Below are 24,016 nucleotides of genomic sequence, written 5' to 3' on the forward strand. Positions count from 1 at the left end.
CAAGGAATTTTTTGAAGCTATTTTTGTGTCAAATTTCTGAAACACCCAGTTAACATTGAAAACATACATTTAAAAAAAAGACAGGAGGAACTTAGTTTGTGTGCTAAAAGCATGCTCCAGTATAAAAAACAATGGAGTTTATTTTGGCAAATACATAAACTAAAATATTCAGTATAGATAATGAAACAGTATACAGTAGGCATGGTTTGTAAAATAGAACCCATATTTTGAGCTTGGCTAATAAGCTGAAGTACTGATGTGGTGACTGAGTTAATTTCCCTGATGCATGTGCTACTATTTTGGGTTGGAGTAATCTTAAAATCCTACAGTCTCCATACTTCCCTGTTTGCCTCTTCCTTGTTTGAGAATGGGAGAATAAATGCATGAAATGACATTTCAAAGTGGTGAAGGGATTTCTGAAGTGCTTCTGTTCTGAAGGATGACAATGGGCCTATGTAGGATCCCAGTCTGGACTGAGGGTTCCAATATACCTACTCTTGAAGATCTCTGTTGACTACAAAGTAGTTATTAGGGTCATCCAGCTGAAGAGACTAGAATAACATTGATAAATACATGGCAACCAGAGTAATCAATGAAAGCTGGAGGAAAGAAGGGAGAACAAAAAAAAAGAGACACGCAGAACTGTTGATCAGAGAATTGACAAGAACAGAGAGGAAAAGGTAACAGGAGTTACATTGTGGCTGGTTTGAATTTCATGTCAGTAATTTTCCTTTAAGGGTTATTTTTCAGGAGTATTGCTTTCTTAGTTCAAGCCGTCTCTAAAAATCGTACAGGCTGGATGTGACCTTGAGAAATAATGAGATATAAAATTGTTGTGACTCCAGTGCAGCCGCAGCGTGGCCCATAAAGGTTCCTTTTTGTCAGCAGCTCCTCGAGTGGTGCAGGTTTGGCCTGGCTCAGCAGAGGGTGCCGCAGGTAGGGCGGGATGGATCCGGGAGCCCGCCGGGATCCTGTGTCAGAGGACAAAGGGACGGCGCCGCCCGGCCTGCTCCGCGCCGGCCCCGGGCTCCATTACAAACCAATCGAAGCCGCTGCAGCCGATTGGGGAGCTAATTGGTAATTTTAGCTGGACATCTATATGGAGTTATCTGCGTGCCTGCAACGGCGCTTTCAGAGCCACTTTTGTTCTGCTCCATCCTGCTTGACAAAATGGCCCTCATAGCTTTAGGGAGAGAGATGTGCATCAGTGAGTATGGGGCCGCTCCAGCTGCTTGTCTTGTTTGTATTCCCTTGTTCATAAAACACGGCTCGGGTTACAGCTGCATGGGTCTGCTCTGATCATTTCTGATAATGTGGAGCTAAACATTCCTTAAAATAGGTTAAGCCATTTATTGCGTTTTTTTTCTTGTGCCAGCTAACTTCAGAATTATAACTCATCACATTATTTTTATTATTTTTTTTTTGTGAGGAATATGTCAGTGGCTGCCTTGAAAAGTAAATGATTCAGAATTAAATTTTGCTTTCTATGCTCTCATTGTTAGTAACAGTCAGCACAACTTAGTATGGGCTAACCTAAATGGACATGAATTGGATTAGAAAGCTGAAATTTTATTAGTGGAACTGAAAAAAGAACTGGCTGGAGCATTGGCTTGTTCATTTTTTTGTAGCAGACTTTACTTAAGAATTATTTTGGTGCTGTAAACCAACTGCTTTGTAAGAAAGATTTCTCTTATCATTTTTGGGGCTATTTCAAAACAAAGAGCAACTTTTGTGTCAGCAGGGGGATTCTGTTTGATTTCCTTGGTGTTTGACTTTGTGGTACCTTTGCCTTACAGCAACCAGCATATGGTCTGTATGTGTCATAAAGAGTAGTTAAAAGGATACTTATATCAAAATTGAAGCTGAATTTCAAAGTTAGAGTTAAAATAAATATTAATCCATATCACTTTATGTGAAGAAGCATTTTGCATATGTTACAGGTCCTTTTTCTGTTAAAAAGACAATTAAAAGTAAAGATATATGACATGCAATGTTACAGTAATGTACATTAATTACCTGTACTGTGGGGGAGTGTTTTTACCAGTTTTGGTGTCAAAGGTTTTAATGTTAAAATTTGTAGTTATACACTTAAAAACCAATACCTTCTCATTTGTAACTGTTCCCAAAATGTCTAAGTAATAATTATTTGCTTTGAGCAGAAAATTTATCTTATTACCAGCAGGAATGACATTGACATAGTAAAGAACTTGTGAAACAGCAGCATTTTGTCATTAGTGTTTTTCCTTATACCATAAAATAATGTCTGTACTTTACATTCTGCATGTGAAGCTCATTTAAGTTTCCCAGAATTCAAACTTCATTCATGGATTTTGATTATTTTCAGCACATTGTCATGACAGAGTACAGGACACATATTTCTTGTCTTGGATAGAGAAGTTATGAAAGCTGTTCTTTCTGCCTGACATGAGCTAAACTCTCTCCCTTGGGCATTCATGTGCTCTGTTGGTGATAATCAGTTTTGCTGAGGAGGTGCCTTAAGTCTGTGTGTGTTTTGTCACGTTCAGTCAATGATTTTTGAGTTTATATGTGAAATACAAAGAATTGCTCTTTTCCCTGCTAGTGGCAGTAGGTAACTGTGCTTTGCTCAGGGAATACAACTGAGAGTTCCCTTATACTGTGTTTTGCTCTGCTTTGTAGTGAAAAACTGACACCATTAACTGAGTAGAGAGAACTTACCTTGAATTTTTCATTCTTTCTGGATGTAATCTGACCATACTGTAGGTGCTATGCTCACACATTTGTGCCAACTGGGCATCAGTAGACACAGTCTATAATTTCTCAAAGTTAAGGATCTTTTAATCAGGAACAAGTCTCTTCAGCCACTGCCATTTTGTCTGTGACTTTCTTCCTGGTGTAGTGTAAAGTTAATTTATATGTTCTTTTGTAACAGTTACTTTTATTTTTAGAAACCAGCATGTGGATCCAGGTTCAAACTACTTTAAAATTTTACATATTTTGAGTAAATCTCCAGCATGCTCACATCATTTCTAACAGTGTATGTTTAATCCCACCCAGTTCTGATGCTGTTGCCTTTGTGTAGTTTTGTCTGCTTTTACTTCACAAACAGATTAATTGTGATCTTTTTAGTCTTCCACATACCTGTTAGGTTTTCTAGTTTTTCCTTCTTGGTGATGTGTGTCCAGTATATTTTAAAAGGTAGCTCTGAGCAAAAAAGGGGCACAAATAATGAAACAGATGTCCTTATGTGTATTAAGAATTATTTTCTTGCAAACATTGCCATTTTATCCTTACACATTGATGCTGACCCAGATCTTGAAGAATGATTGTTCACATAAAAATCTTAATTATCTGGGCCTTCTTGTTTTCAGGGGTTTTCTTGGGTTTATTTTTAACGAGAAAGCTAAATAGTAAATGTCCTTTCTTTTCAGTTCCTTTATTGGGGTGGGGGATTGTTTTTTTAAATAGAAAGATTGATGTGATGGTTGCTTTTCAGGAAGTCCTGATGATGCTTGATAACTATGTAAGGGACTTCAAAGCATTGATTGATTGGATACAGCTACAGGAGAAGCTAGAAAAAGCTGATGCTCAAAGCAGGTAATTAGATTTGTTTGGGTTTTTTTAATCTACAGAGAGAGTAAAGTTCACAGTAAACTTCATTTTCTAGCAGAGATTCAGCAAATAGAACCAATTTTCCTTTTGGAAAAAATGGGTGTGAGGACATTTAATATGCATTGTCACTGTCACTTAGAAGTAGAGGGTATTTTCCTTTTAAATATTCCTTTCCATATTTTCCTTTTAATTTTTTTTTTTGGTGCTTTGCTCTATACTGGAATTTGAAGTAAACATTGCAGTCTTGAGAAGAGGCATTATTTTTGATATGGGTCTGGCTAATAGGGTTTGGAGTTGGTGTAGAAACAATTGCTAAGATGAATGATTAAATTCAGCAGGATTTGTTAATACACTGAGCGTTTGTCGGTTCTAGTTTTGCTTTAAGGTGGTGGAGGAAGAGTTGCTGTGAATTGTATTTTTCAACTTTTCTTTCCTGGGTTTGCAGACCTACTTCACTGGCTTGGGAAGTGAAGAAAATGTCTCCAGGACGCCATGTGATCTCGAGTCCATCCACAGACAGGATTAGTGTGACATCAAGTGCTCGAAGAAGTTTAAATTTTGGGTATGAAACCAGCTAAAAAGTTATTTAAGCTAAAATAAAGATTCATTTGAAGCAATGTTAATGAATGCACTATTTCTCTATAATAATCGAAGTATTGTTTTGTTGTTTATTAAATCATATAAGCAGTTATTTGCATTCCTAGAAGAAAAGCCCATGATCTGTAATGGAAAATCGTATCAAGGACTTATTTTTCCTAACTTTGTAATATATTTAATTACTGGTCATTAGAAAGACCTGAAGATAAAGCACAGTATTTCATGTGATCAGTTTAGTACTCTCTTCTCTATACCAAACAAATGTCAACATATTTGTAACTGGCATTTTAAAATTGCCTGTGTGTGCAATGTGAATGGTCAGCTGAGTGAGAAAAAGTAAATACAGGTCAGGAAGAGTGAGTGTAAAGTGAGATTATGATGATTCTGATGTGTGGCAAAACTGATACTAGTTCAAACGTAGATCATGTTATATACTCCAATAAAGCATCATTTACTTGTTGAAATGAAAATGTCTGAAAGCAGTTCAACAAAAATGTGCACAGTTTTAGAGCAGCACTGTCTGATGCTGTCTCAGTTGGGAGAGCATGGATGTGTCCAGTTGAAATCTTTTTCAGCATGTGTGCTGTAGTTCCTTCAGGTGTGTTGGGATCTAGGGAACACTGTTTCCTGAGCAGAGATGTGATACTGGTCTGTTTGGTCAGCACCTCTGAGGACTGAGCTCTCTGAAACTGTGCCCAGCAAATATTTCTACAAAAATACTACAAAGTGTGTTTGGTGTAGGCCCTGTGTAGGTGAATCTGTTGATACCTACAACGTCTGAGAGGTGTCTGCTGAAATTCCTGGTGCTGGGGAGAAAATATGCACAAGCACTCAAATGAAACACTTGAATCTGGTGGAAATCAATGCTCTTTTATTTTTATTAGAACATAGCAGCTCAGCACAATTAGCCTTTTAGCTGAGCCTTATTTGGCTATAATTACATGCTGCTATTGCTATTGGAGCCGTTTCATTCACAGTCACAGGGACATGATGAGCAGCTGTGTGTGTTAGAGGAGGGAACAGCCAGATGAGTTTTCTATCCTTCACACTTGCAAACTTCTTTCTTCTGTCTTGATCCACTTGTGTGTCTCAAAGCAAGGCATCCCCAGACAGCTACAATATTTTGTGTGTGAGAGAGAAAATAGGATAGAAAATAAGAGTGAGACATACTTGATACTACAGTATTTTTTTGGCAGAATGCTAGGAATTACTAGGAAAGGAATGGGGATAGGAGAGAAGATAGTGGTGTACATCTGTAGAAGTTAAAGATTCATCTTCTTATCTTCCCCAAAGCAGTGCAGAAAACATAGAAAAAGTACAGAAATTAGAAACAGGGACAATCAGAGCTATCCAACAGCATTGAAGCAAAAAGAAAATAATTTGGAGAAGAGATAACAAGAAGGTGTGATAAATATAATCACTTAGGTGGAAGATGAATAGGAAAATTCTGTTCATCATTTTCAATGAAAAAGAATTGGGAGTACTAAATGGTCAAACACCAAGCTTAAAATGACAGGAGTATTTTTCAAGACTTAGTGTGTAAAATTTGTCATTATGCATTGCTTTGGTTGCAAAAAACATTAATGCCTTCAGAAATTAATATCCCAAAGGTTAAATTTCATCTTGTTTATTAAAAACAGAGATTTGTTGAGCAAATTGCAACAACTTTTCTGTGTAAACTGCTGCAACCTGGAGAGTTTGCCAAAGGAGAAGTGGTTCTGTTCAGTACTGTTCTGATAGTCTCTAACAGACTCTGATAAAGCTTTTTAACAAACCATTCTTTTATTACTTGATCAGACACTAAAAAGAGCTGTGATTTTCATTTAGGAACCCTGCAGTGACAATTTCTGCAACACGCCTGGCTCCTTCTGGTGTAAGTTGGGCCGATAAGGTCAAAGCCAACCATGGAAATAAAGCTGCCAATCCTGAGCTGGCAACAGCACAAGCCTGTCTGGTACCCTCGGCACAGAAGTCACTGCGGAAAAATGGCAAGTTCCCTTCAGTGGCTTAAGTTATTTTCACTAACTCTGTGGTATAAAGTGAATTCAGAATCTCATGACCTGTGTTCTAAGCGAAATTAAACCTAGTTTTGCAAAATACAGTGTTTAAATTCAAATATTCATGCAGCCTTATATTGCAATAGTTAAGCTTGAGACAGAAGTGTGTTATCATGTGCAGGTAACATTCTCCTGTATTTTCACTACCTATAATTTGATCTGTTAAAATACCAGTTTATAGCATCCCAAGAAACAAAAGATCTTTGGTCACAAACTGCCAATCCAACCCACTGCAAGTTGGGATGGCTTAACAATATAAACAGGAGTCTGGGAAGAGGTCAAGATTGTTTTATATGTCCTGGGAGAACATGCTATTAGAACTGTGCTGAAGTAACAGTTGATGTTTTTTCCTTGGAAGACAAGAGTTACCACATTTAGTTATGAATTGTTTCTCTGAAAACGCTGTTGGGGAATGCTTGATTCAGGATCTTCTGTTCTAGAAGAGATTGGTTTAGTTGCAGACATAAGAAATTACCATTTGGTTTATAAAATTAGTTTCTTTGCACTGAATCCCTGAGATTGTCTTCAGAAATGCCTTTTTTTTCATTTATTTTCTTCATATGTGGTCTCAGATGACTTTCTGCAAAATCATCAGGCAGGGTGTAGAAATGGATTTTCTGAAAGAAAAAAGTGGTAGTTTTTGTTTTGTTTGTTTTGTGATATATGTATTTTGAACTAAAAAAAAGTTTTAGGAAGTGCATGTATCAATTTAAGTTAGTTGTATGTTCAACCTAGGAGTAGTAGAGGCCATGTATGGTTACTTGCACGCTTGTAGCACATCATGGAAGTAAAATCCCTTGTCCAGGGGTCTCACAGTGTAACATGAATGAGCTCAGGAGCGGATTCCTCTGCTTGGAGCAGAGCCATCAAAGCCATACTCCAAGGATGGTAATTGGAAGGGGGATCCATGGCTGCTGCTTGCATGAGGGATTAGCTTGCTGTGAGCAAGTTTATAGAGCAGTTGCTGTTTGACTGAGTTTTCAGCACTGTTGTTGGTGTGTAATTCCACATTTGAGATATGTCAGTAGTTGAAGTTATTTGTAACAAAAGCATTTTCTGGTGATTATCACTCATGTTAGAGTGACAGGTTCCAAGCTGTTGCTAAAATACCTTTATTAAGTGTGGATATGGAGAATGTTATTAGCTACACAGGGAATAAAAGTGATTTCTATTTCAATATGGACAACCTATTTAAGAGGCTGAGAGGGAGACAGAAGAATTTATCCTTCTGTTACTTTCAGAGGCCTTTAGAGGGATGAAGAATCGGTGTTGTGCTGTGTTTTATTGAATGTTACTTGCAGCTGATGAGCTCCAAAGAGAGAAGCCCCTGTGTCCTGTAGTACTGGCCTACAAGTATTCAGTAATCTTCAAGTCAAATGTACAATGCAGTCCAGCCATTTTAAGAAATAACAATCATTCCTCTAGACTTTTATTCTTAGGAATCTCTAATTGCTTACATTGAGCATTGGAGAACTTCAGTGATTTTCTCATGGCTGAATTATTATGTTTTTAACAAATTAAATTCTCTGCAGGAGCATATTGTCCTTTGTATGGGAGGTGGAATCACTTTGGTAAGATCCAGTTATCCTCAATGATGAAAGCCCAAGAAAATCTGTGAAATTTATGTGAAGGGAGCCACAGAGGCTCTTCACATGCATTATTGAAGCAGCTCTGAGGTTCATGTGTCATCTGCTCTGCCCCTTGCCCAGCTAATGCACTCCCAGCTGTTTGGTGCATGTGGACCTTGGGGGAAGGATTCCCCCTGCCTCTTGTAATGTTCCCTTGCCCACCCAAAGCCCAGCTGGGGCTTACAGCCACAGGATTTCCCCAGACACTTTTTCTCCAGTGATTTCCAACAGCATTATTAGGTCTTAAAATGGCTTTGTAATGTGGATGAGTAGCATGATACTGTATCTGTTTCATGGTTGATGCAATTTCCAAATTTAACTAAGTAAGCCCTTAGGGAGAAAGAAAATGCATTATTTTCCCATATAGTTCTTTAATCTTTCCTTTTCTGAATGCATAATTAAATGAGGTTTAATCATCTTATTTCATTTCCCTCATTAAAATTACTGTTACCCTCAATATTTTAATGAATTTAAAAAGATTGTCTTTCATGCTTGAGTGTTTTCTATGGTATGAAATGCAGTCTGTTCTTACTGTCTGAGCAGTTTCTGGTCATGAATTCCCTGGTGTCTGTGGTAAAAAGTGAGATGGGTTATAAGTTTAGAGCGTCTATTAGAAATGGAAGTAGGTGCTTACAATTAAAAAAATTATTACAGACTTTAGTACAAATAGCAATTCAGAATATGTGAGCTTCCCAGAAATACTAATTTTTTTTCTGTTGCCATACTTGAAATCTGGTTGGTTATTATTATTATTATCATCATTATCGTTTTTCTTGTATGAATTGCTCATGTTCATAGCTGTGAATAGATGTTCTCTGTAGTGTAGCTAAGACTGGAGAACCTTGCAGGACATTGAGCCCTCTCAGGCAGCTGTCCTGGTTTGGGCTCAGATGGGGCTGAAGTTTATGTATGTGGGGATTTGGGCAGGATGTTTCTGGCAAGTAAATTTTTAAGAGGGCTGTGCATCTCCTGAGATGAGAACCCCCAGGAGTTTGCACACAGATGCCTGGATTTTTGTTCGTGGTGTTTCCAGTGAGGTCCTTGGCCAGTTCTTCCAGGTGGAGCAACTTCCCAAGAGCCTGGTGGCTGGGAAGGCCCAGAGATAACAGATGGCTTGTCATGTCCATGTAACACAAGAGCAGGCAGGGACAGCCAAGTTCACATGAAACTAGAGAATGATCAGGGTAGGTAAATGAATTATTCATTTACAAAGTTCTGGGAGTAATCAAACCCAGCGTGTGATAGGTAGCCTGTGGAGATTCCTACTGGGCTGTAAGAATTCCAGACATGGGGAAAAATATCGAAGAAGATTGGTGCCTTACTGAGTATTAACTTTGTATCTCATTAGATGTGATCTAATGTCAGTAAACATATTAGCTTTGCAAACTCTTAGTTAAAAACCGTGCCTGGAAGTGACTGAATATTAACTGTGTGGTGAATCAAAATGAGCAGAATCTTTTGGTGCACTGGTGGCATCACACCATTAAACTGACTCCAGGTAGGTCAGGAGTCCGGATACATACATGCATTAAAAGCTGTTTTGTGTTTAAAGAAGCCACCAAACAATGTTCTTTCAAATGCAAGTACTTCTGGGCTATTAAAATGCTTGGCTGAGTCTTGGGTGATAAATATGAATCTGACAGTGAAGAAATGAAAATTAAAAATTGAACATGTATGGCTTTTATGGAAAGATTCATTCTTACTTTAGTAAGTGTGATTATGGTTTTTCTATGCTCGGAATAATTTTATTCTGATTAATTCTGTCATTGTAGACTACTAAGAAGTATGCCACAAATAAAGAACAACTAGGCAAGACAGACAAGAATATTCTTTTTTGGTAGAATAAACTTTAGTAGATATTGGTACAATATATTAATACAATTATTAAGATACATTTATGTGAGTCATATATCTTTTTATCTAGATGTTAGTAAAATAATGTTTAGGTAGTAGATGCTACAAAAGGGTATCTTCTGATCCTTTTAATGTAGAAAAGATGCTTTTATGTAATTTCAGTTTTCAGAACAAATAGAAGTGAAGTGTTTCAAGAATCTTGTTTTGCAAATGACAAGCAAAAGGAATTTCAACCCAAAAGTTGCTGCAGTAAAGCAATGGTGGTTTTTTGGTTGATTTTAGTAGTTCTTTTCTGTTGTCTGTTACTTGTCAGGGAGATTTCTTGGCCAGATTTTGTCCTAAGCCAGATACAGCAGAGTCTTTATGGTCCCATCAGTTTCTAAGGTTGGTGGGGTCCCTAAGGGGCCTGAGCAGGCCTTGTCACACAGGGTGCAGAGCCAGGTGCTGCACAGGTTGTGAGCTGTCTGCAGTAAATCTGGTTGTGATTCCTGGAGAATTAAACCCTGTTCCCTGGAGAATTGCCCTGAGAGGGCAGTATGTTCCCATCACTAGGTCCTATAGGTGATGTTATTTTTAGTATATGAAGATGAAGAAATGAAAAGAAGGCCAAAGTTGCCTACAGGGGTCAAACAGGAGGTCTGTGGCAAAGGAAAATGTAATTGGTATGTTTTTGACTGCCATTCCCATTTTTGGTCATTGGGACACCATGAAATGAGTGCAAATTCACATGAGGGGAATGAACACAGAAAGGCTTTTTGCAGACTCTGGTGCCAGCAGTGAAGAGATCAGCCATACTCATTCACACAGTTCGGGAATTTTGTTTACTTTGAAATACACAGCAATTTTTCTAGAGCAAAACAGTCATAGTAGTAAAATACCAGATTATTTTTTTGCATTTGTCATTACCATACTTGTTTGTGAACAGTTATATAGTTACATAAAAACAGCTGTTGTTTGAGCTGCGCAGCAAAGATAAATTCCAGTACAGTCCTGGTAACTCAGGAGTTACACCAGCTGTTGGGCCAGGCTGCTGTTTCATCATTTTCAGATGTTAAAAGAATCTAACAGTTAAATGAGCAGTGTTTGTAAAATGCTGGATGCCAAGGGCAGCAAAGGATGGAAGTGCCATTAGTTCTGGTTTTGGCTCATTTCCAGTTCACTGATTACTGCTGCTGTTGGACATCAGTTCAAGTCCACCTAAAGGCTGTTTAGTCCACTTCATATGTTAAACCTTAATGTTTGAGCTCCAGTTCTGGTATTTATGTCTGAGCTACATGACCATCTTTGTCAGTAAAAAGTTCATAAACACCCAGAGAATCAATTGTTTATACAAGTTGTATTCTAGATTATTACCCTCCATAAAACAGCCAATTTAGTGTTGGGTTTTTTGCATCTCTACTTCTCTGGGTAAAAGTCATCTCGTACACCCTTCTCTTCCTTTCATTGAACAATCTTAAAAGCAGCTTTTGCCAGAAGTATGTTGGACAATATATACATAGTTCTTGAGTTTTTTGCAAAAATTTTTGTTCAACAAATAGGCCTGAGATTACCTTTCACACTTGTGATTTGTACTGTCAGGCTTCAAAGAATCACAGTTAGTTCAAGATACATGAGAAATTACATGCTGGTATTACTTGCTGGCCTCAGAAATGTTTCATATGGAGAAGGGGTTCACCTTGAAATCTAGAAATCTGATCACACCCATGACCTGATGCTTCAGGCAGTCAAATGTAACTTTAAATGGTTTTCAAGGATGTACCAGTATCAGATATCAGAAATGCTGATCAGAAAGTTCTATGTAACAGCTATATAGAAATCAAAGTAAACTGCAGAAAACTGCTTTTCTGTTTTCTCCTTCAGTTTGCAGTCCCACTGTAGCAACATTTTGCTATTTTCTGGAATCCAGGAAAAGCAGTTTTCTGCAATCTGACACCAATTTGTGTATTTTTGTTCTCAGAGTGAAACAAATAGAAAAAGAAGTAAAGAAAGGACTGTCAGAATAGTAAGGATAGTAAGCCACATTTCTGCTTACCATGCTAAGTTGTGCAATTATGTCTTGCTTGCACTTTCACAAAAGGCCTCTAATGTTACTGTCACTGCAAAGAACAAGTGTGGTTGCTTTGTTGTGCTTTACCATCTCATGAAATAGCAAGGAAAAAGCATGGCAAGTGTAAGCACATGTTGCCTTTTTGTGTCTGAGTAGTTTCACACTGCAGTAACAGAATGTGTCCCCTGAAGGGAGTTGTCCAGTGTCTATAATACCAATAGCAGTCCTTGAAGTAAAAAGCTTTGCTGAAGAATGTGTCATTGATTTTTTTGGTATTGATTTTTAAAGAGAACATTTTTCTCCCACAACTTCTGTAATACTGTAATAAAATAGTTGTTTCTAATGCTTCTGTTTGTAAGTGTTCCTGTCTGAGAATGGGGGTGTTTATTTCATGTAGATCGAAAGGATGCAGAGGGCTGGGAAACAGTTCAGCGTGGAAGGCCCGTTCGATCTCGATCCACAGCTGTGGCAACAAAAGCTCCTGTAGCTGCAGAATCACTGAAGTCCAGAGGTGACAGTGACAAGGAAAATACAGTTTCACCACCAGCAGAAAACAAGCATGGGAGTTCAGCCATTGGCCATGCTGCATCTGAAAGCACAGAGCTGGCACAGAAGGATCCTTTACATCACTCCGAGGGTCCCCTTACTGAAAGGACTCAGGTCAGTGCATCATTTTAAACTGTTGTCTAACCTGAAATCTTTCAACTTGTTTTTCAGAGCATTTCTAGAGGAGGTGTTGGCTAGAGCTTTTATGAACTAACCAGATTGGAAAAGGCTTTTAAAATAATGGTTGTTTTAGTTACATTTATGGAAATGCAGTAAGATATCATCAAAAATAGACTAATTAAAATCAGGGCACTGTGGACAGCATTTCCATGTTTTCCAAAAAATCAGCATTCAGCACATCGTATACATAGATTCCAGGTAGAAAGATCCAACTTTTGCAAGGTAATGAGCACCTGAAATAAGTGAAGTTATTTACTTCACTCACTGTTGTTGCTAGGTATTTCCTTAAATTTTACTCTGACTTTAAAAATCAGTATGTTCCATTTTGTTGTTTTTGCAAATGTCTCTTGTTAGTTCACAGTCTCAGAAGCCAATGGGAGCACTGGTGCAGCATTGCAAGGGGATTCCTTAGAACCAGCTCCTGAGATGCCTCCAGCCCTCACCAGTACTGACTGCAGTTCAAAAGCTTTGCAGATGAATGAAGCCTCCCCCCAGAGCACTGACACTACAGACTGGCATCAAACAGAAAAAGCTAAATCTGAAACTGAAATGGATCCCTCAGATATTTCAAATGTGAGTGCTGCCAGATTGGTAAGAAATCTCATGAGATTTGTGAGTGAATAATAAATCTAAGCCTTAATTTTCTTGGTTTGTTGTACAGTGTTTACTGTTAGCCTTATGTAAAAACTGTAGAAAAATCTATGGGGTACTTACTGTAGGAAAAATAAATTGTTGCACAGATACTTTTCATTATAGAATTTAATTCCGGTAGAGTTTTGGAACTTAAACTAGAAAGAGAATCATGTTACTTGAAACAAAGAGATCTGTGCTCTCATTACTTCTTTTAATAATGGTTGTGCTAATTTTTCATTTCCTTCCACTAGCAGTCATTTTAAGTTAGACTCTCATTAAAATCTTCCTTCAGTTTTGCTCATCATTCAAACTGGAAAACATGTGATGTCAAAATTCTGTACAAAACAAAGTCAGACCTCTGCCTTTTAAGCCTCACTGAGCTGCTCTGCTGGGTCTTCCTTTACAACAAGCAATTTAAAGGAATGGCGTTCTTAAAGCAAAAAACACTAAGTCAGTTTTCTGTTTTTATCTGGCTTCACAAAAAGAGTGTCCTTTCCTGTCTGGACAATTCTGCAGATCTCAGGGTGTGTCTGCTTCACTGTGATTCTCTGAGTGGAGTTGCATTAATGTTACATAAAATCCAGGTTATATATTCAGGTGCTTTGTTTTGGTTTGGGTTTTTAGGGATTTGTGTTTATTTTGGTTTTGTTTGTGGTTTGGTTTTGTTTTTCAGAAACTAGATTAAAGTCCTGATTTGCAGAAGTTTTCTTGTAAATCACTTTAACTTTTGCCAACTGGAGTCCTGCTAGATAATTTTCAAGCTGAATACCTGTTTGCTTTTAGAACAGATTTCAAGCATCTCATCCACTAACATTGTTTCAGATGCTCAGTTATTAACAGTTCAGGATGCTGCCAGCTTGGTGGGATCTATGTCTCTTGGAAGCATTTTACTGCTCCAGATCAGACTGCTTTAAACACCAGTTTGTATATTGTGGCACATTGTTTGGTACTGGAGTGGAAGTGGAGTGGTTAATGCTGGACACTAGAGAAGGAAAAGACAATCAGCATATCCAGGCTTACATTTTTGCCCCACTCTCTTGTACAGCCTGAGATTCCATTGTATTAACTATGGTAAGTTTTCCAGATACAGTTCATGCAGATAATTTCCATCTTTAAATACTTTGGAGCATGGTTCTTTCTGTAGAGGTAACAGCATGGCATGCACTTGTGTCTCAGAGTATGCCTTGAGAGTAGGTATTTAAAACAGTAATTACAGGAGAACTGTCTTTATGCTTTTAATGACAGTGTTTGTAGAATATATTTTTGAATTACGTGAATAATTCATTTCATAAGTGTTTCATGTAATTAATAAATGAGTTAATAGTTGCTAACACTTTTAGTGGGGTTTATATTTGCAGCTCCCTTCACAAAATATATCAGTAAAAAAAGTGTAAGTAAAGTGAACAAAATACCATATAATTCATGTTAGCCATGTGGAATACTCCTTTTTGTGCTTGCCACTGATTTTGGTTTTTCTGGTGTCATGTTTCCTCCAGTCCATGGCAGAAGTCCTTGCTAAGAAAGAAGAGTTAGCAGATCGGCTGGAGAAGGCTAATGAAGAAGCCATTGCCAGTGCTATTGCAGAGGAGGAGCAGTTAACCCGAGAGATTGAGGCAGAGGAAAACAATGACATTAACATTGAGACTGACAATGACAGTGACTTCTCTGTGAGTGTCCAGTTCATTTCACAGTACCCAGATCCAGGCTTTGTTTTCAGTGGAGAATGAATATAGAATTTGTTCAGTGTTTGTTTTGGTGTTGATGTAACCTTTTTGATGTGTGAAATAGTGCCATGTATTAATTATCCCATACTGAGGTATATTTAGTCTTGCTAAACTCAGCAGCACAGTGCTGCTGGGTGGTACAGAGTCCTCTGAGCTTGCAGTCAGTGTCCTGATGCCTATTTCTGGGTGCAAAGCAGGGGGAGTTGGGACTTGTTACATTGATTGCTATTGTGGAGGGCAGGTGAAGCAAAAGTGTTCATTTTTACAGGCAGGAACAGCATCTGCCTTTGTGGTGGCCAGTTCTGTTTGGAAGCATTGCTGAATATAGGTGTTGATGAGTTGGCACTGTTTAATCTGTGTATGCCACCTGCAAGTTAAGGTTTATGTTTTTACTGTATCGTTTATATTGAATTTCAGGCTAATATCGGCAATGGAAGCATATCCTTCTGTGGTTTGTCTATGGACTGGAATGATGTTCTGGCAGATTATGAGGGTAAATTTTTATATATTACTGTGCTTACATGGAAATAACAGCAAAAATTTAGAAAAATGCCCGTTTTATTCATGGCCAGTTAAGGTTTCAGAAGTTTACCCAACACATTCCAAGTTATTTTCTCTGTTTCCTGAGGAAAGATGGACTTTGTGTTCAAACTGTCTCTGTGTCTCTTTCTTCTTCAGTTCTCTTTTTGCATCTCTCTATTAGAATTTTATGGTTTTTAGTCCAGATTTATATTAACCTCTGAATAAAAGTGTAATAAAATCATTAAGCATTAAAAAAGGACAGGTATTAAGGATGCTTCAGTATGTATTTGCACCTAGGCCAAAGGAAACCCATCTGAGAGAGAACTAGAGAAATTAATCCTTATTACTGGCATTTCTTGTAGAAAAGTGTGTTTAATTATTCCCACCTTTTTATCTATCCATACAGCTCGTGAGTCATGGCGCCAGAGCAACTCCTGGGGTGACAGAGTGGAGGAAGAGCCCGCGCGTCCCCCTGGCCACGGGATCCACATGCACGAGAAACTCTCGTCACCCTCTCGCAAAAGGTCTTGCAGTTATTACCTGCCTGGGTCAGCCAGGGAAAACAAACAGCCAATGGCTGCTGGAAACTTCATAAATCTACTCTGTTTAAGCCTCTGGGTGGAAGGTGCTACAGAAGTCTCTCTCTGTTTTTTAATGTGTAGGCTCTTGCTACATTGTCCACCAAATACAGAAGTCTAGAAGAACAATATAAGCATTTACAGGAAATAATTGCCCTCCAGTGGCCTATTTGTTTTCTCGTAGTGAAATGGCAAAGAAATGCTTGCTATACTGTCAGTTAATATTGTCTAACTTGATTTTGTTTTACTTTGGTTTTTATTTAAAGAACAATAGCAGAATCCAAAAAGAAGCATGAGGAGAAACAAATGAAAGCTCAACAGCTGAGAGAAAAGTTACGTGAAGAAAAGACACTGAAGCTTCAGAAATTAATGGAGAGGGTAAGCTTTCTGTGATAAAAAGGGCTGCTCTGCTGCCTGTCAGGAAAGAACTTTTTTCCACATTGTAGACATGTAAGAGATTCAAACTAGTGGTGAAATGAAGTTGTCAATCTGAGTATGAGTTTACATAGTTTTCACAGCTGTCTTGTGCATCACAGCAGTTAAAAAAAGCTTTATTTAAAATCATGAACTTTTTGGCTGTTTTATAGGAGATAATCTCAGATTCAGGGAAGGTATGACAAGAGTAAAAATGCATTGCACATATCTAACAGAAATGGTAAACTCACTAAACTGAAGCAGTGTACTTCGAGTTAAACTTAGGGCAGGCTTTCTGTAGGGCATGAAAATACTTTGTTGCTGTGAAGAAAGCTTCAAGGATTAGAAAATCCTGAGGAAAATTCAGGCCTTGTCAGATTCTGTGTTACTAATGAATTGATTCTTTGTGTGTAGGAGAAAGATGTGAGGAAATGGAAAGAAGAATTGCTAGATCAAAGGCGCAGGATGATGGAGGAGAAGTTACTCCATGCGGAATTCAAACGTGAAGTGCAGCTACAAGCAATAGTGAAAAAAGCACAAGAGGAAGAAGCCAAGGTAAGTGATTTTGTTTTCAAAGGAACTATTTAGTAGCTATGCTTTTCTATATGTTGTACCTCAGAGTGCTCCAAAGTCGTTTGTGAAGGACAGTGCAGGTTACAAGCCATGAAGCGGATAAATGCTGATGTTTGAATGGTGCACTTTTTTCTAATATGACTTAAAATTAATTAGCTGTTGTTAGACATCATGATGAGTTGAAATAAGGAGCTGATTGTTATCTTGCTGCTTTTGTTCCTCAGAGTGTGGTAGCATTTTTGGTGATGCCTAGTCCTCCAGGAAGGACTAGAAGATCTGAGAATCAATTCTGTGCTTTTCCAGCTCCATGGGGGAGCTCATTTTTCTTCTCCTTTGTTAAAACGCTGCTCCAGATCCAGCATTCTGTGTCTTTAAACAGTAGTTGTGTTGCTGTGTTTTGTACCACTGTTGTTGAGCAGCTGGGAATAGACAGACCTGCAGTTATTCTAAATAAAGTATGTTTAGTGCTCTTCTGACTCAGTACATAGTTCCATAAGGCAGTCACTAGATGGATGCTTTTTGGTTGGCTTCATTCATACTATTTTGATAAAATTTTTAATGGTTTAACCCCAGCCAGCAGCTAAGCACCACACAACCACACACTTACTCTGCCTCCTGTCCCATGGGATGGGGGGAGAGAATCAGAAGTGTAAAGGGAAGAAATCTCATGGGTTGATACAGAAACAGTTTAATAACTGAGTGAGGAAAAATCAGTTCTAAGAAAAAGGAAAATAACAAAGAGAGATAAATTATAAAGAAAGACAAGTAATGCAAAAGGAAACAATTGCCAGTCCCTCGGCACTGGCCCTACACCAACCTCCCCCCAGTTTTGTTGCTGCACATGATGTCCTGTGGTCTCAGGTATCCCTTTGGTCCCTTGGCCTTGATGCTGTGCAAACCCTGCTCAACAGCAACTAAAACATCCCTGTGTTGTCAGCATTGTTTCCAGCACAGATCTGAAACATAGTCCCATCCTAGCTACTACAAAGAGAGTTAACTCTATCCCAGCCAAATACAGCAGAAATTTAGTTTTTTATTTTAAAGGTTGTTTTTCCCAAGCAAAGATACATACATCTCCTTGAAACTGTTTCATTATATGAGCATGTGTCCCAGCTGTGATTGATGCAGCTGTTCATTTGTGTTTCAAGATAAGCTCAACAAAACTGATTGCACTTTTTTACTTAGTTGCTATTTCTCTCTTGGATTAAAAGGATTTCTAGACTACGTAATTGAGTCTGCTGTACATTGATTACTGTTCCATTACACCAGTGTGACTTCTGTAATTATATTAACTAAATCACACTTGCCGTAGTTCCCTAGATAAGCAGATGTTTCAAATATCGTGTGTGTTTAAGTGTGTGGGGTCTGCTGCCTCGTGAGGTTCTTGTGTTCTGGAAATCAGGGTTAATTGGGCCAGAAGGCTTTAGAGAAACAGCTGATGAGTAGGATAGCTGCAGACCATGGTAACTGTTGCTGCCCAGTTGGTTATCTAAATTCCCAGTGCTTGCTTGTTTACTGACCTGTAAAATCCACTCTGTAAATGGATTCTAGTCAGTAAACAAAGTTACAAACATGATCCTACCACCCTTTTTCATGATCTGTTTTTGTCTGTCTGTATGTGTTCTCTACCTGTTTTATTTAGTGTACACATTAAAGTTCTTTCAAGTTAACATTTTATAATTTTTTTTGTTCTTATGTATTACACTGTCCTGTAGTTGAAAAAAATAATACATGTTCATGAAACAGCCTGTATGGATAAGAAATATTAGACCACAAGCCTGTTTGGTTTTTCTTACTCATACTATGTATAATTTCACTTTTTTGATCTGTAAGTACACAGGTATTTAAAGTTAGCTCAAAAGCCCTGTTGGATTCTGCCAGCACTTGTGTATTTTCCTGATTCACCCATCTGGGTTTTAACATTGCACACTTTGTGACTAAGAGAATGGACTAATGAGGTTTCAATGCTAATACAATAGAGAGAATTTTTCTGTATTTTACCCAAAGTTTCTTGTTTCTCTGATACAATTCAAATTTTCTTTTTATATTCCATGGGCTGCCTTGTTTAAAACAAACAAAACAATAAAAAGTCATTACAAAACCTGAAGACTTATTCCCAAGTTGATGGTTTTCCAACCCATTCTGGAGAAATGTCCCACAAGTTTAATTATCAAGTGGATAAGTAACAAATTAAATTCCTGAAGATGAAACCTATTTCAACTTCTTGGGTCTTTTCTTATGCTTTCTGATTGTTTTCAGGTCAATGAAATTGCTTTTATAAACACTTTGGAAGCTCAGAACAAGCGCCACGATGTGCTGAACAAACTAAAGGAATATGAGCAGCGCTTGAATGAGCTGCAAGAGGAGCGTCAGCGAAGGCAGGAGGAGAAACAAGCACGGGACGAGGCAGTTCAGGTATGAGTCAGGCTGCAGGGGCACAACAAAATACAGGCTTGTGTTTCATTTTGGCTCTGCAGACTTTAAAGTACAGTTTCTCTTAATTCCTGTGTATTTTATGCCTAAAAGAGCAGTGAGAATTCCCTTTTCCCTGGCTAGGAGCGCAAGAGAGCCCTGGAAGCGGAGCGGCAGGCCCGGGTGGAGGAGCTGCTGATGAAGAGGAAGGAGCAGGAAGCACGGATTGAGCAGCAGAGGCAAGAGAAGGAAAAAGCACGAGAAGATGCAGCACGGGAGAGGGCCAGGTAACTTTGCAATGGTTTCTTTGGTTCCCTTCACCATTCTCCTCCCCAGCAAACTGCACCTTTTCTGTAACAGCAGTACCTTCCTGGCTTGTCAGGCTTAGGATTTTAAAAAGTAGCGTTAATAATGATTCTTGATGAATGGCTTGAGGGAGAAATCAGGTGAGTCATCATAAATTCTGTTGTATATTTTTGTGTTCCTTACATACATGCACAACAGAAGTTGTAAGGCTGTATTTTATTATATTCATCTTAGTTTTATTGCTGACCAGACCTTGTAATAATTTGTCTTTTTCACATTTCACCTTAGTTTTTAGAGGAAACAAGATTAATGTACCCATGTTCTCCATTTCTTCCACTCTCCAGAAACTTTTGGACTTCCTGGCATCAATTTGATTTCAGGTTGTTGCACACACCAAAGATTACATTTATGAAGCACAGAGACAGGAAATCAGGCTTCATTAATTCTGCTGCCTGTGAACTACTTGATATATATATCTATATCTATATCTATATATATATATATATATCTGTTACCTGAGTTGCTTTTTGTTGTTTTTCTTTTCTACTGAACCATCTTCAACTTAATTTTTGGGTTTTCTTGTTCCCTATTCCAAACATAAATGTGTCAGTATTATTCATGCTTTACATTGATACAAATTCTCCCTATACTTATTATCTTTTGGTTAGAGATCGAGAAGAGAGGTTGGCAGCTCTTACTGCAGCTCAGCAAGAAGCCATGGAAGAACTGCAGAAGAAGATTCAGTTGAAGGTATAAAAAGGATACATTAGTTGAAAAATACATCACTATTTCTTTGCACAGTTCAATTCCATTTGCTGTCCTTCAATGTGTTTTCTCTTCATTACTTTGTTTATTTTCCATTCAGCATGATGAAAGTATTAGAAGGCACATGGAACAAATTGAACAGAGGAAAGAGAAAGCAGCTGAACTCAGTAGTGGAAGACATGCTAATACTGACTATGCACCAAAGCTCACACCGTATGAGCGAAAGAAGCAGTGCTCATTGTGCAATGTCATGGTGAGTTGGGCACAGGGGATACTGCTGGAATTGCAAGGCCAATCCAAGCCATGAAGCTACAAGTTCTGCTTCACTCACTTGCACATTTACTGTATCCCTGCTCTGCTTTTTGTGAAAAGTGCATCTTATTCTTCTGTCTATGAATCAGGTGGGTTAGGGAAGATTAAAAGAGCTGTAGAGTTGTGTGTAGAATGGAGACTGGGCAGTGCTCAGTTATTGGCTGTCTCTGCTGAGAGAAGCAAGAACTCAGGAGCATCAGATGGAAGAAGGTAGTTAAAAGATAGATTTAAAGCAAAGTAAAGGATGTAGTCCCATCCTGTAGATGGGAGCACCTTTTTCTAAGATGCTGTGGATATTTGAATTTACTGTGAGTTCAGGGGCTAATTGGTTAAGTGTCATTGGACTGAAATTCACAGAGAAACCACATCAAGTTATTGAATTGTGTTTGGTTGGATGCTTAGAAGTGTCAGACAGAAAAGGAGTGTTCACTTTGTCTCCTCTCTTCCTTTGGTGTCTGATTTTTTGGTCTCTGTTGGAAGCCAGTGACATTGCTTGTCAGTGTCCCAACCTCAGCAGGGGCTCTCTGCCTGTGCCTGCCCTCCCTGTCCCAGGAATGGTGGGGGAGAGAAGCCACGCAGCCACTGGGCCAGAGATGAGAGATCTCTTATTGATAACTGTTTTTACTGCTTTGCAGAGAATGCATTATTGGAGCCTTATATGCCACTGAGCATTATTTCTTTTCAATTGCTGCATTAAGCAAGATTGCATGGGATCACCTCAGGCAGTGCTGGAACAGAAACTCAAGCTCAGCAGGCTGGAGTCTTGTGTACTCACTCATCATGCATTTCAGAATGAAACTCCAATATATGAAATTAGATCAAAGTGAAAATAAGAGGACAGCCTAACTTATTTTTTAATCTATTACTACACTCCTGGCCAGCAAATCATTCTATAATTTACTGTTAAATACTGCATAAAAGATACTTATGTAAATTAGGTTGAGAAGTAAAGTACTGTGCTTGAATTTCTGAACACACCCCTGATAAACTGACATATTTTTATTATGTTTGAAGTAGTGTTATTTATACATTATGGCATTTGCAGAGGAAAAATAACTATTAAATTATTGTCATTACAGATTTCATCAGAAGTGTATCTTTTCAGCCACATTAAAGGGAAGAAACACCAACAAGCTGTGAGAGAAAACAGCAGTATACAAGGACGAGAGCTTTCAGATGAAGAAGTGGTAAGTTTTGTATTGTTTTTCTATATTCTGGTCTTAAATGCCATTCAGCTGAGTAGCCTATGAAAGTCTTGAGAAAGGAGTTCAGCAGAACTGTTTCTGTTAGCATGGGAGTCATAGCAGGCTACCAATGAAAAGCAGTGAAAGGAACATTCACATACTGCAGGCAATTGCCATTTGAAGTTGATGTGACTGACTGCTTTTCTGTTAATCAAAGGCATTTTTTATGTCACTACATTTATCTTTTCATCCTAAAAATCTTACACATTACAGTTGTCACCATCCTGCTATATTCTTTGCTTCTTCTTGTTGCTTAAAATCCCATAGTCCTTTTGTAGGTGAGCAGATGTGCTTATACTGTGCATCAAGTGTAAATGCTGAAAACTACAGTGCTAAATTAGTTCAAAATGTAAGACTTAAAACATTTTGGAAGTATTAATATTGCTAAGAAGAAAAATAGTTTTTCAGTAGCTTCTTTAGAAGAGTTGGCATTTAGGGTGATTTTGAGGAAGCATTGAGGACATTTTATATTTTACTAAGAGACTACTCTTTTTTAGAAAAGACACCTGCATAGTTGTCTCATTTAATTTTTTGTTGCTGCTGCCAGAATTCAACTACAGTATTAAGTCAAGGCTTTTTCTATGAGAATTTGGGTTCTGCCACATCCAAAAAATTTGTGAATTACTGTATTATATCTGTCAGGTGTTAGGAGGAAATAGTGTGCAAGCCAGTTCTTCAGCACTGATTCAGACTGAACTTAATTGTGTTTGGAAATCTCTTTCCATCCAAGCTGATTCAGTTGACACTGTCCAGTAGTTCAGATTTTTCACTTTCCTTCACAGTTCTTTTACTATTTTTTTTTTTTACTGAAATCTCCTCTTTTCAGCTTCTTATGTCTGGTTGTAATGTGTTTTCCTTTTTAAAAAGCTTTGGAGAGTTAGGTCTCTGAAGTACTGAAATCCACAGAGGTGTGGTTATCACTTAAAAAGCAGAAAAATGTAACTGGAGAGGCACAGCAGTCTGGAGGAATAAATGTTTGTGGAGTTGGATGTTCCTGCCCCTTCCCAGCTGTAATGAGAGGACACAAACTGGTTTCTCAGTTTCTTTTTTCCTCTTGGATAGTGCTTAGTGGGAGCTGTGTGGTTTTGGATTTGGATTTTAGGTGCCTTTAGGCTTACCTAGTGTATGTATGTGAGAAATCTCCATACTGCACCTGTTTTCCTGGAAATACCAGCTGTGAGATTTCCCAGAATCTGTCCTGTTGAGGACAGTCCCCTGTATTGACTGACATCTTCTTGGATCTCTCTGGCCTTTACTGGTACCTGTCTGGCCACTGGTGACCAAAGTGTGGTTATTGCTGGGCAGCTGGCTCAGAGGAATGTGGAGGAAAACAGTGAACTGGATTTCCTTGTCACTGGGTGTTACATGCTCTCCACATCTAATCTGATAGCTGAACAATTCCAGTTTCTGGAGAGTGGGATTGGGTACTGACAGCTGCTTTTGCATCCAGCTGGTGAAAGAGAAGTTCCACTAGAGGGCACAAAGATCCTGATTTTTGTGCCTAAATCCAGGGTTTCTCAGCAAAACATTTTGATGAGAATTTAAGACCTAGGTGAAGGTTAAATATATATATTCCTTGAATAAATCTTGTTACAGGAGAGAAAGGAGAGAACAATTTTAACTTGATCTTACAATAGCAGGTTCCAATATCCTTATTCAGGATGATGCATAGTATTTGACACACTGGCAGTGCATGGAGGCTTCCATTGTTAGGTATTTTATATATTATTTATGCCTGTATTTCAGTTAGTCCAAGTATAAAATTCTGAACTATATTATCATAACCTGAAATTTCCTAGGTCTGAGGCCTTCTCTGCTTTTTATTACTTTTTTTTTTTCCCCAAAGAGCGGTAATAAGACACTCATAGATCTGGGCAGTGTAAAGTAAGAAAGCAGTTTTACTAATCAGAGCAATCTGCTTTGTGTATCCCTTTATTCACAACTAAAACATTCAGTAACTTCCCAAGTTTTGAAATACTTGAGAAAAAAAATTCCAAAATATTTTACAGAAGTGAACCCCTATTCCAGGGAAG

At 38.2% G+C, this 24,016-nt stretch overlaps 1 protein-coding gene across 2 annotated transcripts in view; it reads left to right on the forward strand.

Annotated features, from left to right (window-relative positions):
* Positions 1–24,016, forward strand: part of SCAPER (S-phase cyclin A associated protein in the ER) — a 132,510-nt gene that overhangs the window by 18,719 nt on the left and 89,775 nt on the right. For both annotated transcript variants that reach the window (XM_015639247.2, XM_015639245.3), the window contains exons 6-20: positions 3,476–3,576; positions 4,037–4,153; positions 6,016–6,176; positions 12,172–12,434; positions 12,855–13,073; positions 14,630–14,800; positions 15,275–15,350; positions 15,786–15,903; positions 16,224–16,335; positions 16,786–16,926; positions 19,204–19,359; positions 19,501–19,643; positions 20,331–20,412; positions 20,528–20,680; positions 21,819–21,926. In XM_015639247.2, the coding sequence (XP_015494733.2) occupies positions 3,476–3,576; positions 4,037–4,153; positions 6,016–6,176; positions 12,172–12,434; positions 12,855–13,073; positions 14,630–14,800; positions 15,275–15,350; positions 15,786–15,903; positions 16,224–16,335; positions 16,786–16,926; positions 19,204–19,359; positions 19,501–19,643; positions 20,331–20,412; positions 20,528–20,680; positions 21,819–21,926 (2,121 nt within the window). The remainder of the gene's footprint in view (positions 1–3,475; positions 3,577–4,036; positions 4,154–6,015; positions 6,177–12,171; positions 12,435–12,854; positions 13,074–14,629; positions 14,801–15,274; positions 15,351–15,785; positions 15,904–16,223; positions 16,336–16,785; positions 16,927–19,203; positions 19,360–19,500; positions 19,644–20,330; positions 20,413–20,527; positions 20,681–21,818; positions 21,927–24,016) is intronic.

This window comes from Parus major, chromosome 10 (genome assembly GCF_001522545.3).
Source record: "Parus major isolate Abel chromosome 10, Parus_major1.1, whole genome shotgun sequence".
NCBI lineage: Eukaryota > Metazoa > Chordata > Aves > Passeriformes > Paridae > Parus > Parus major.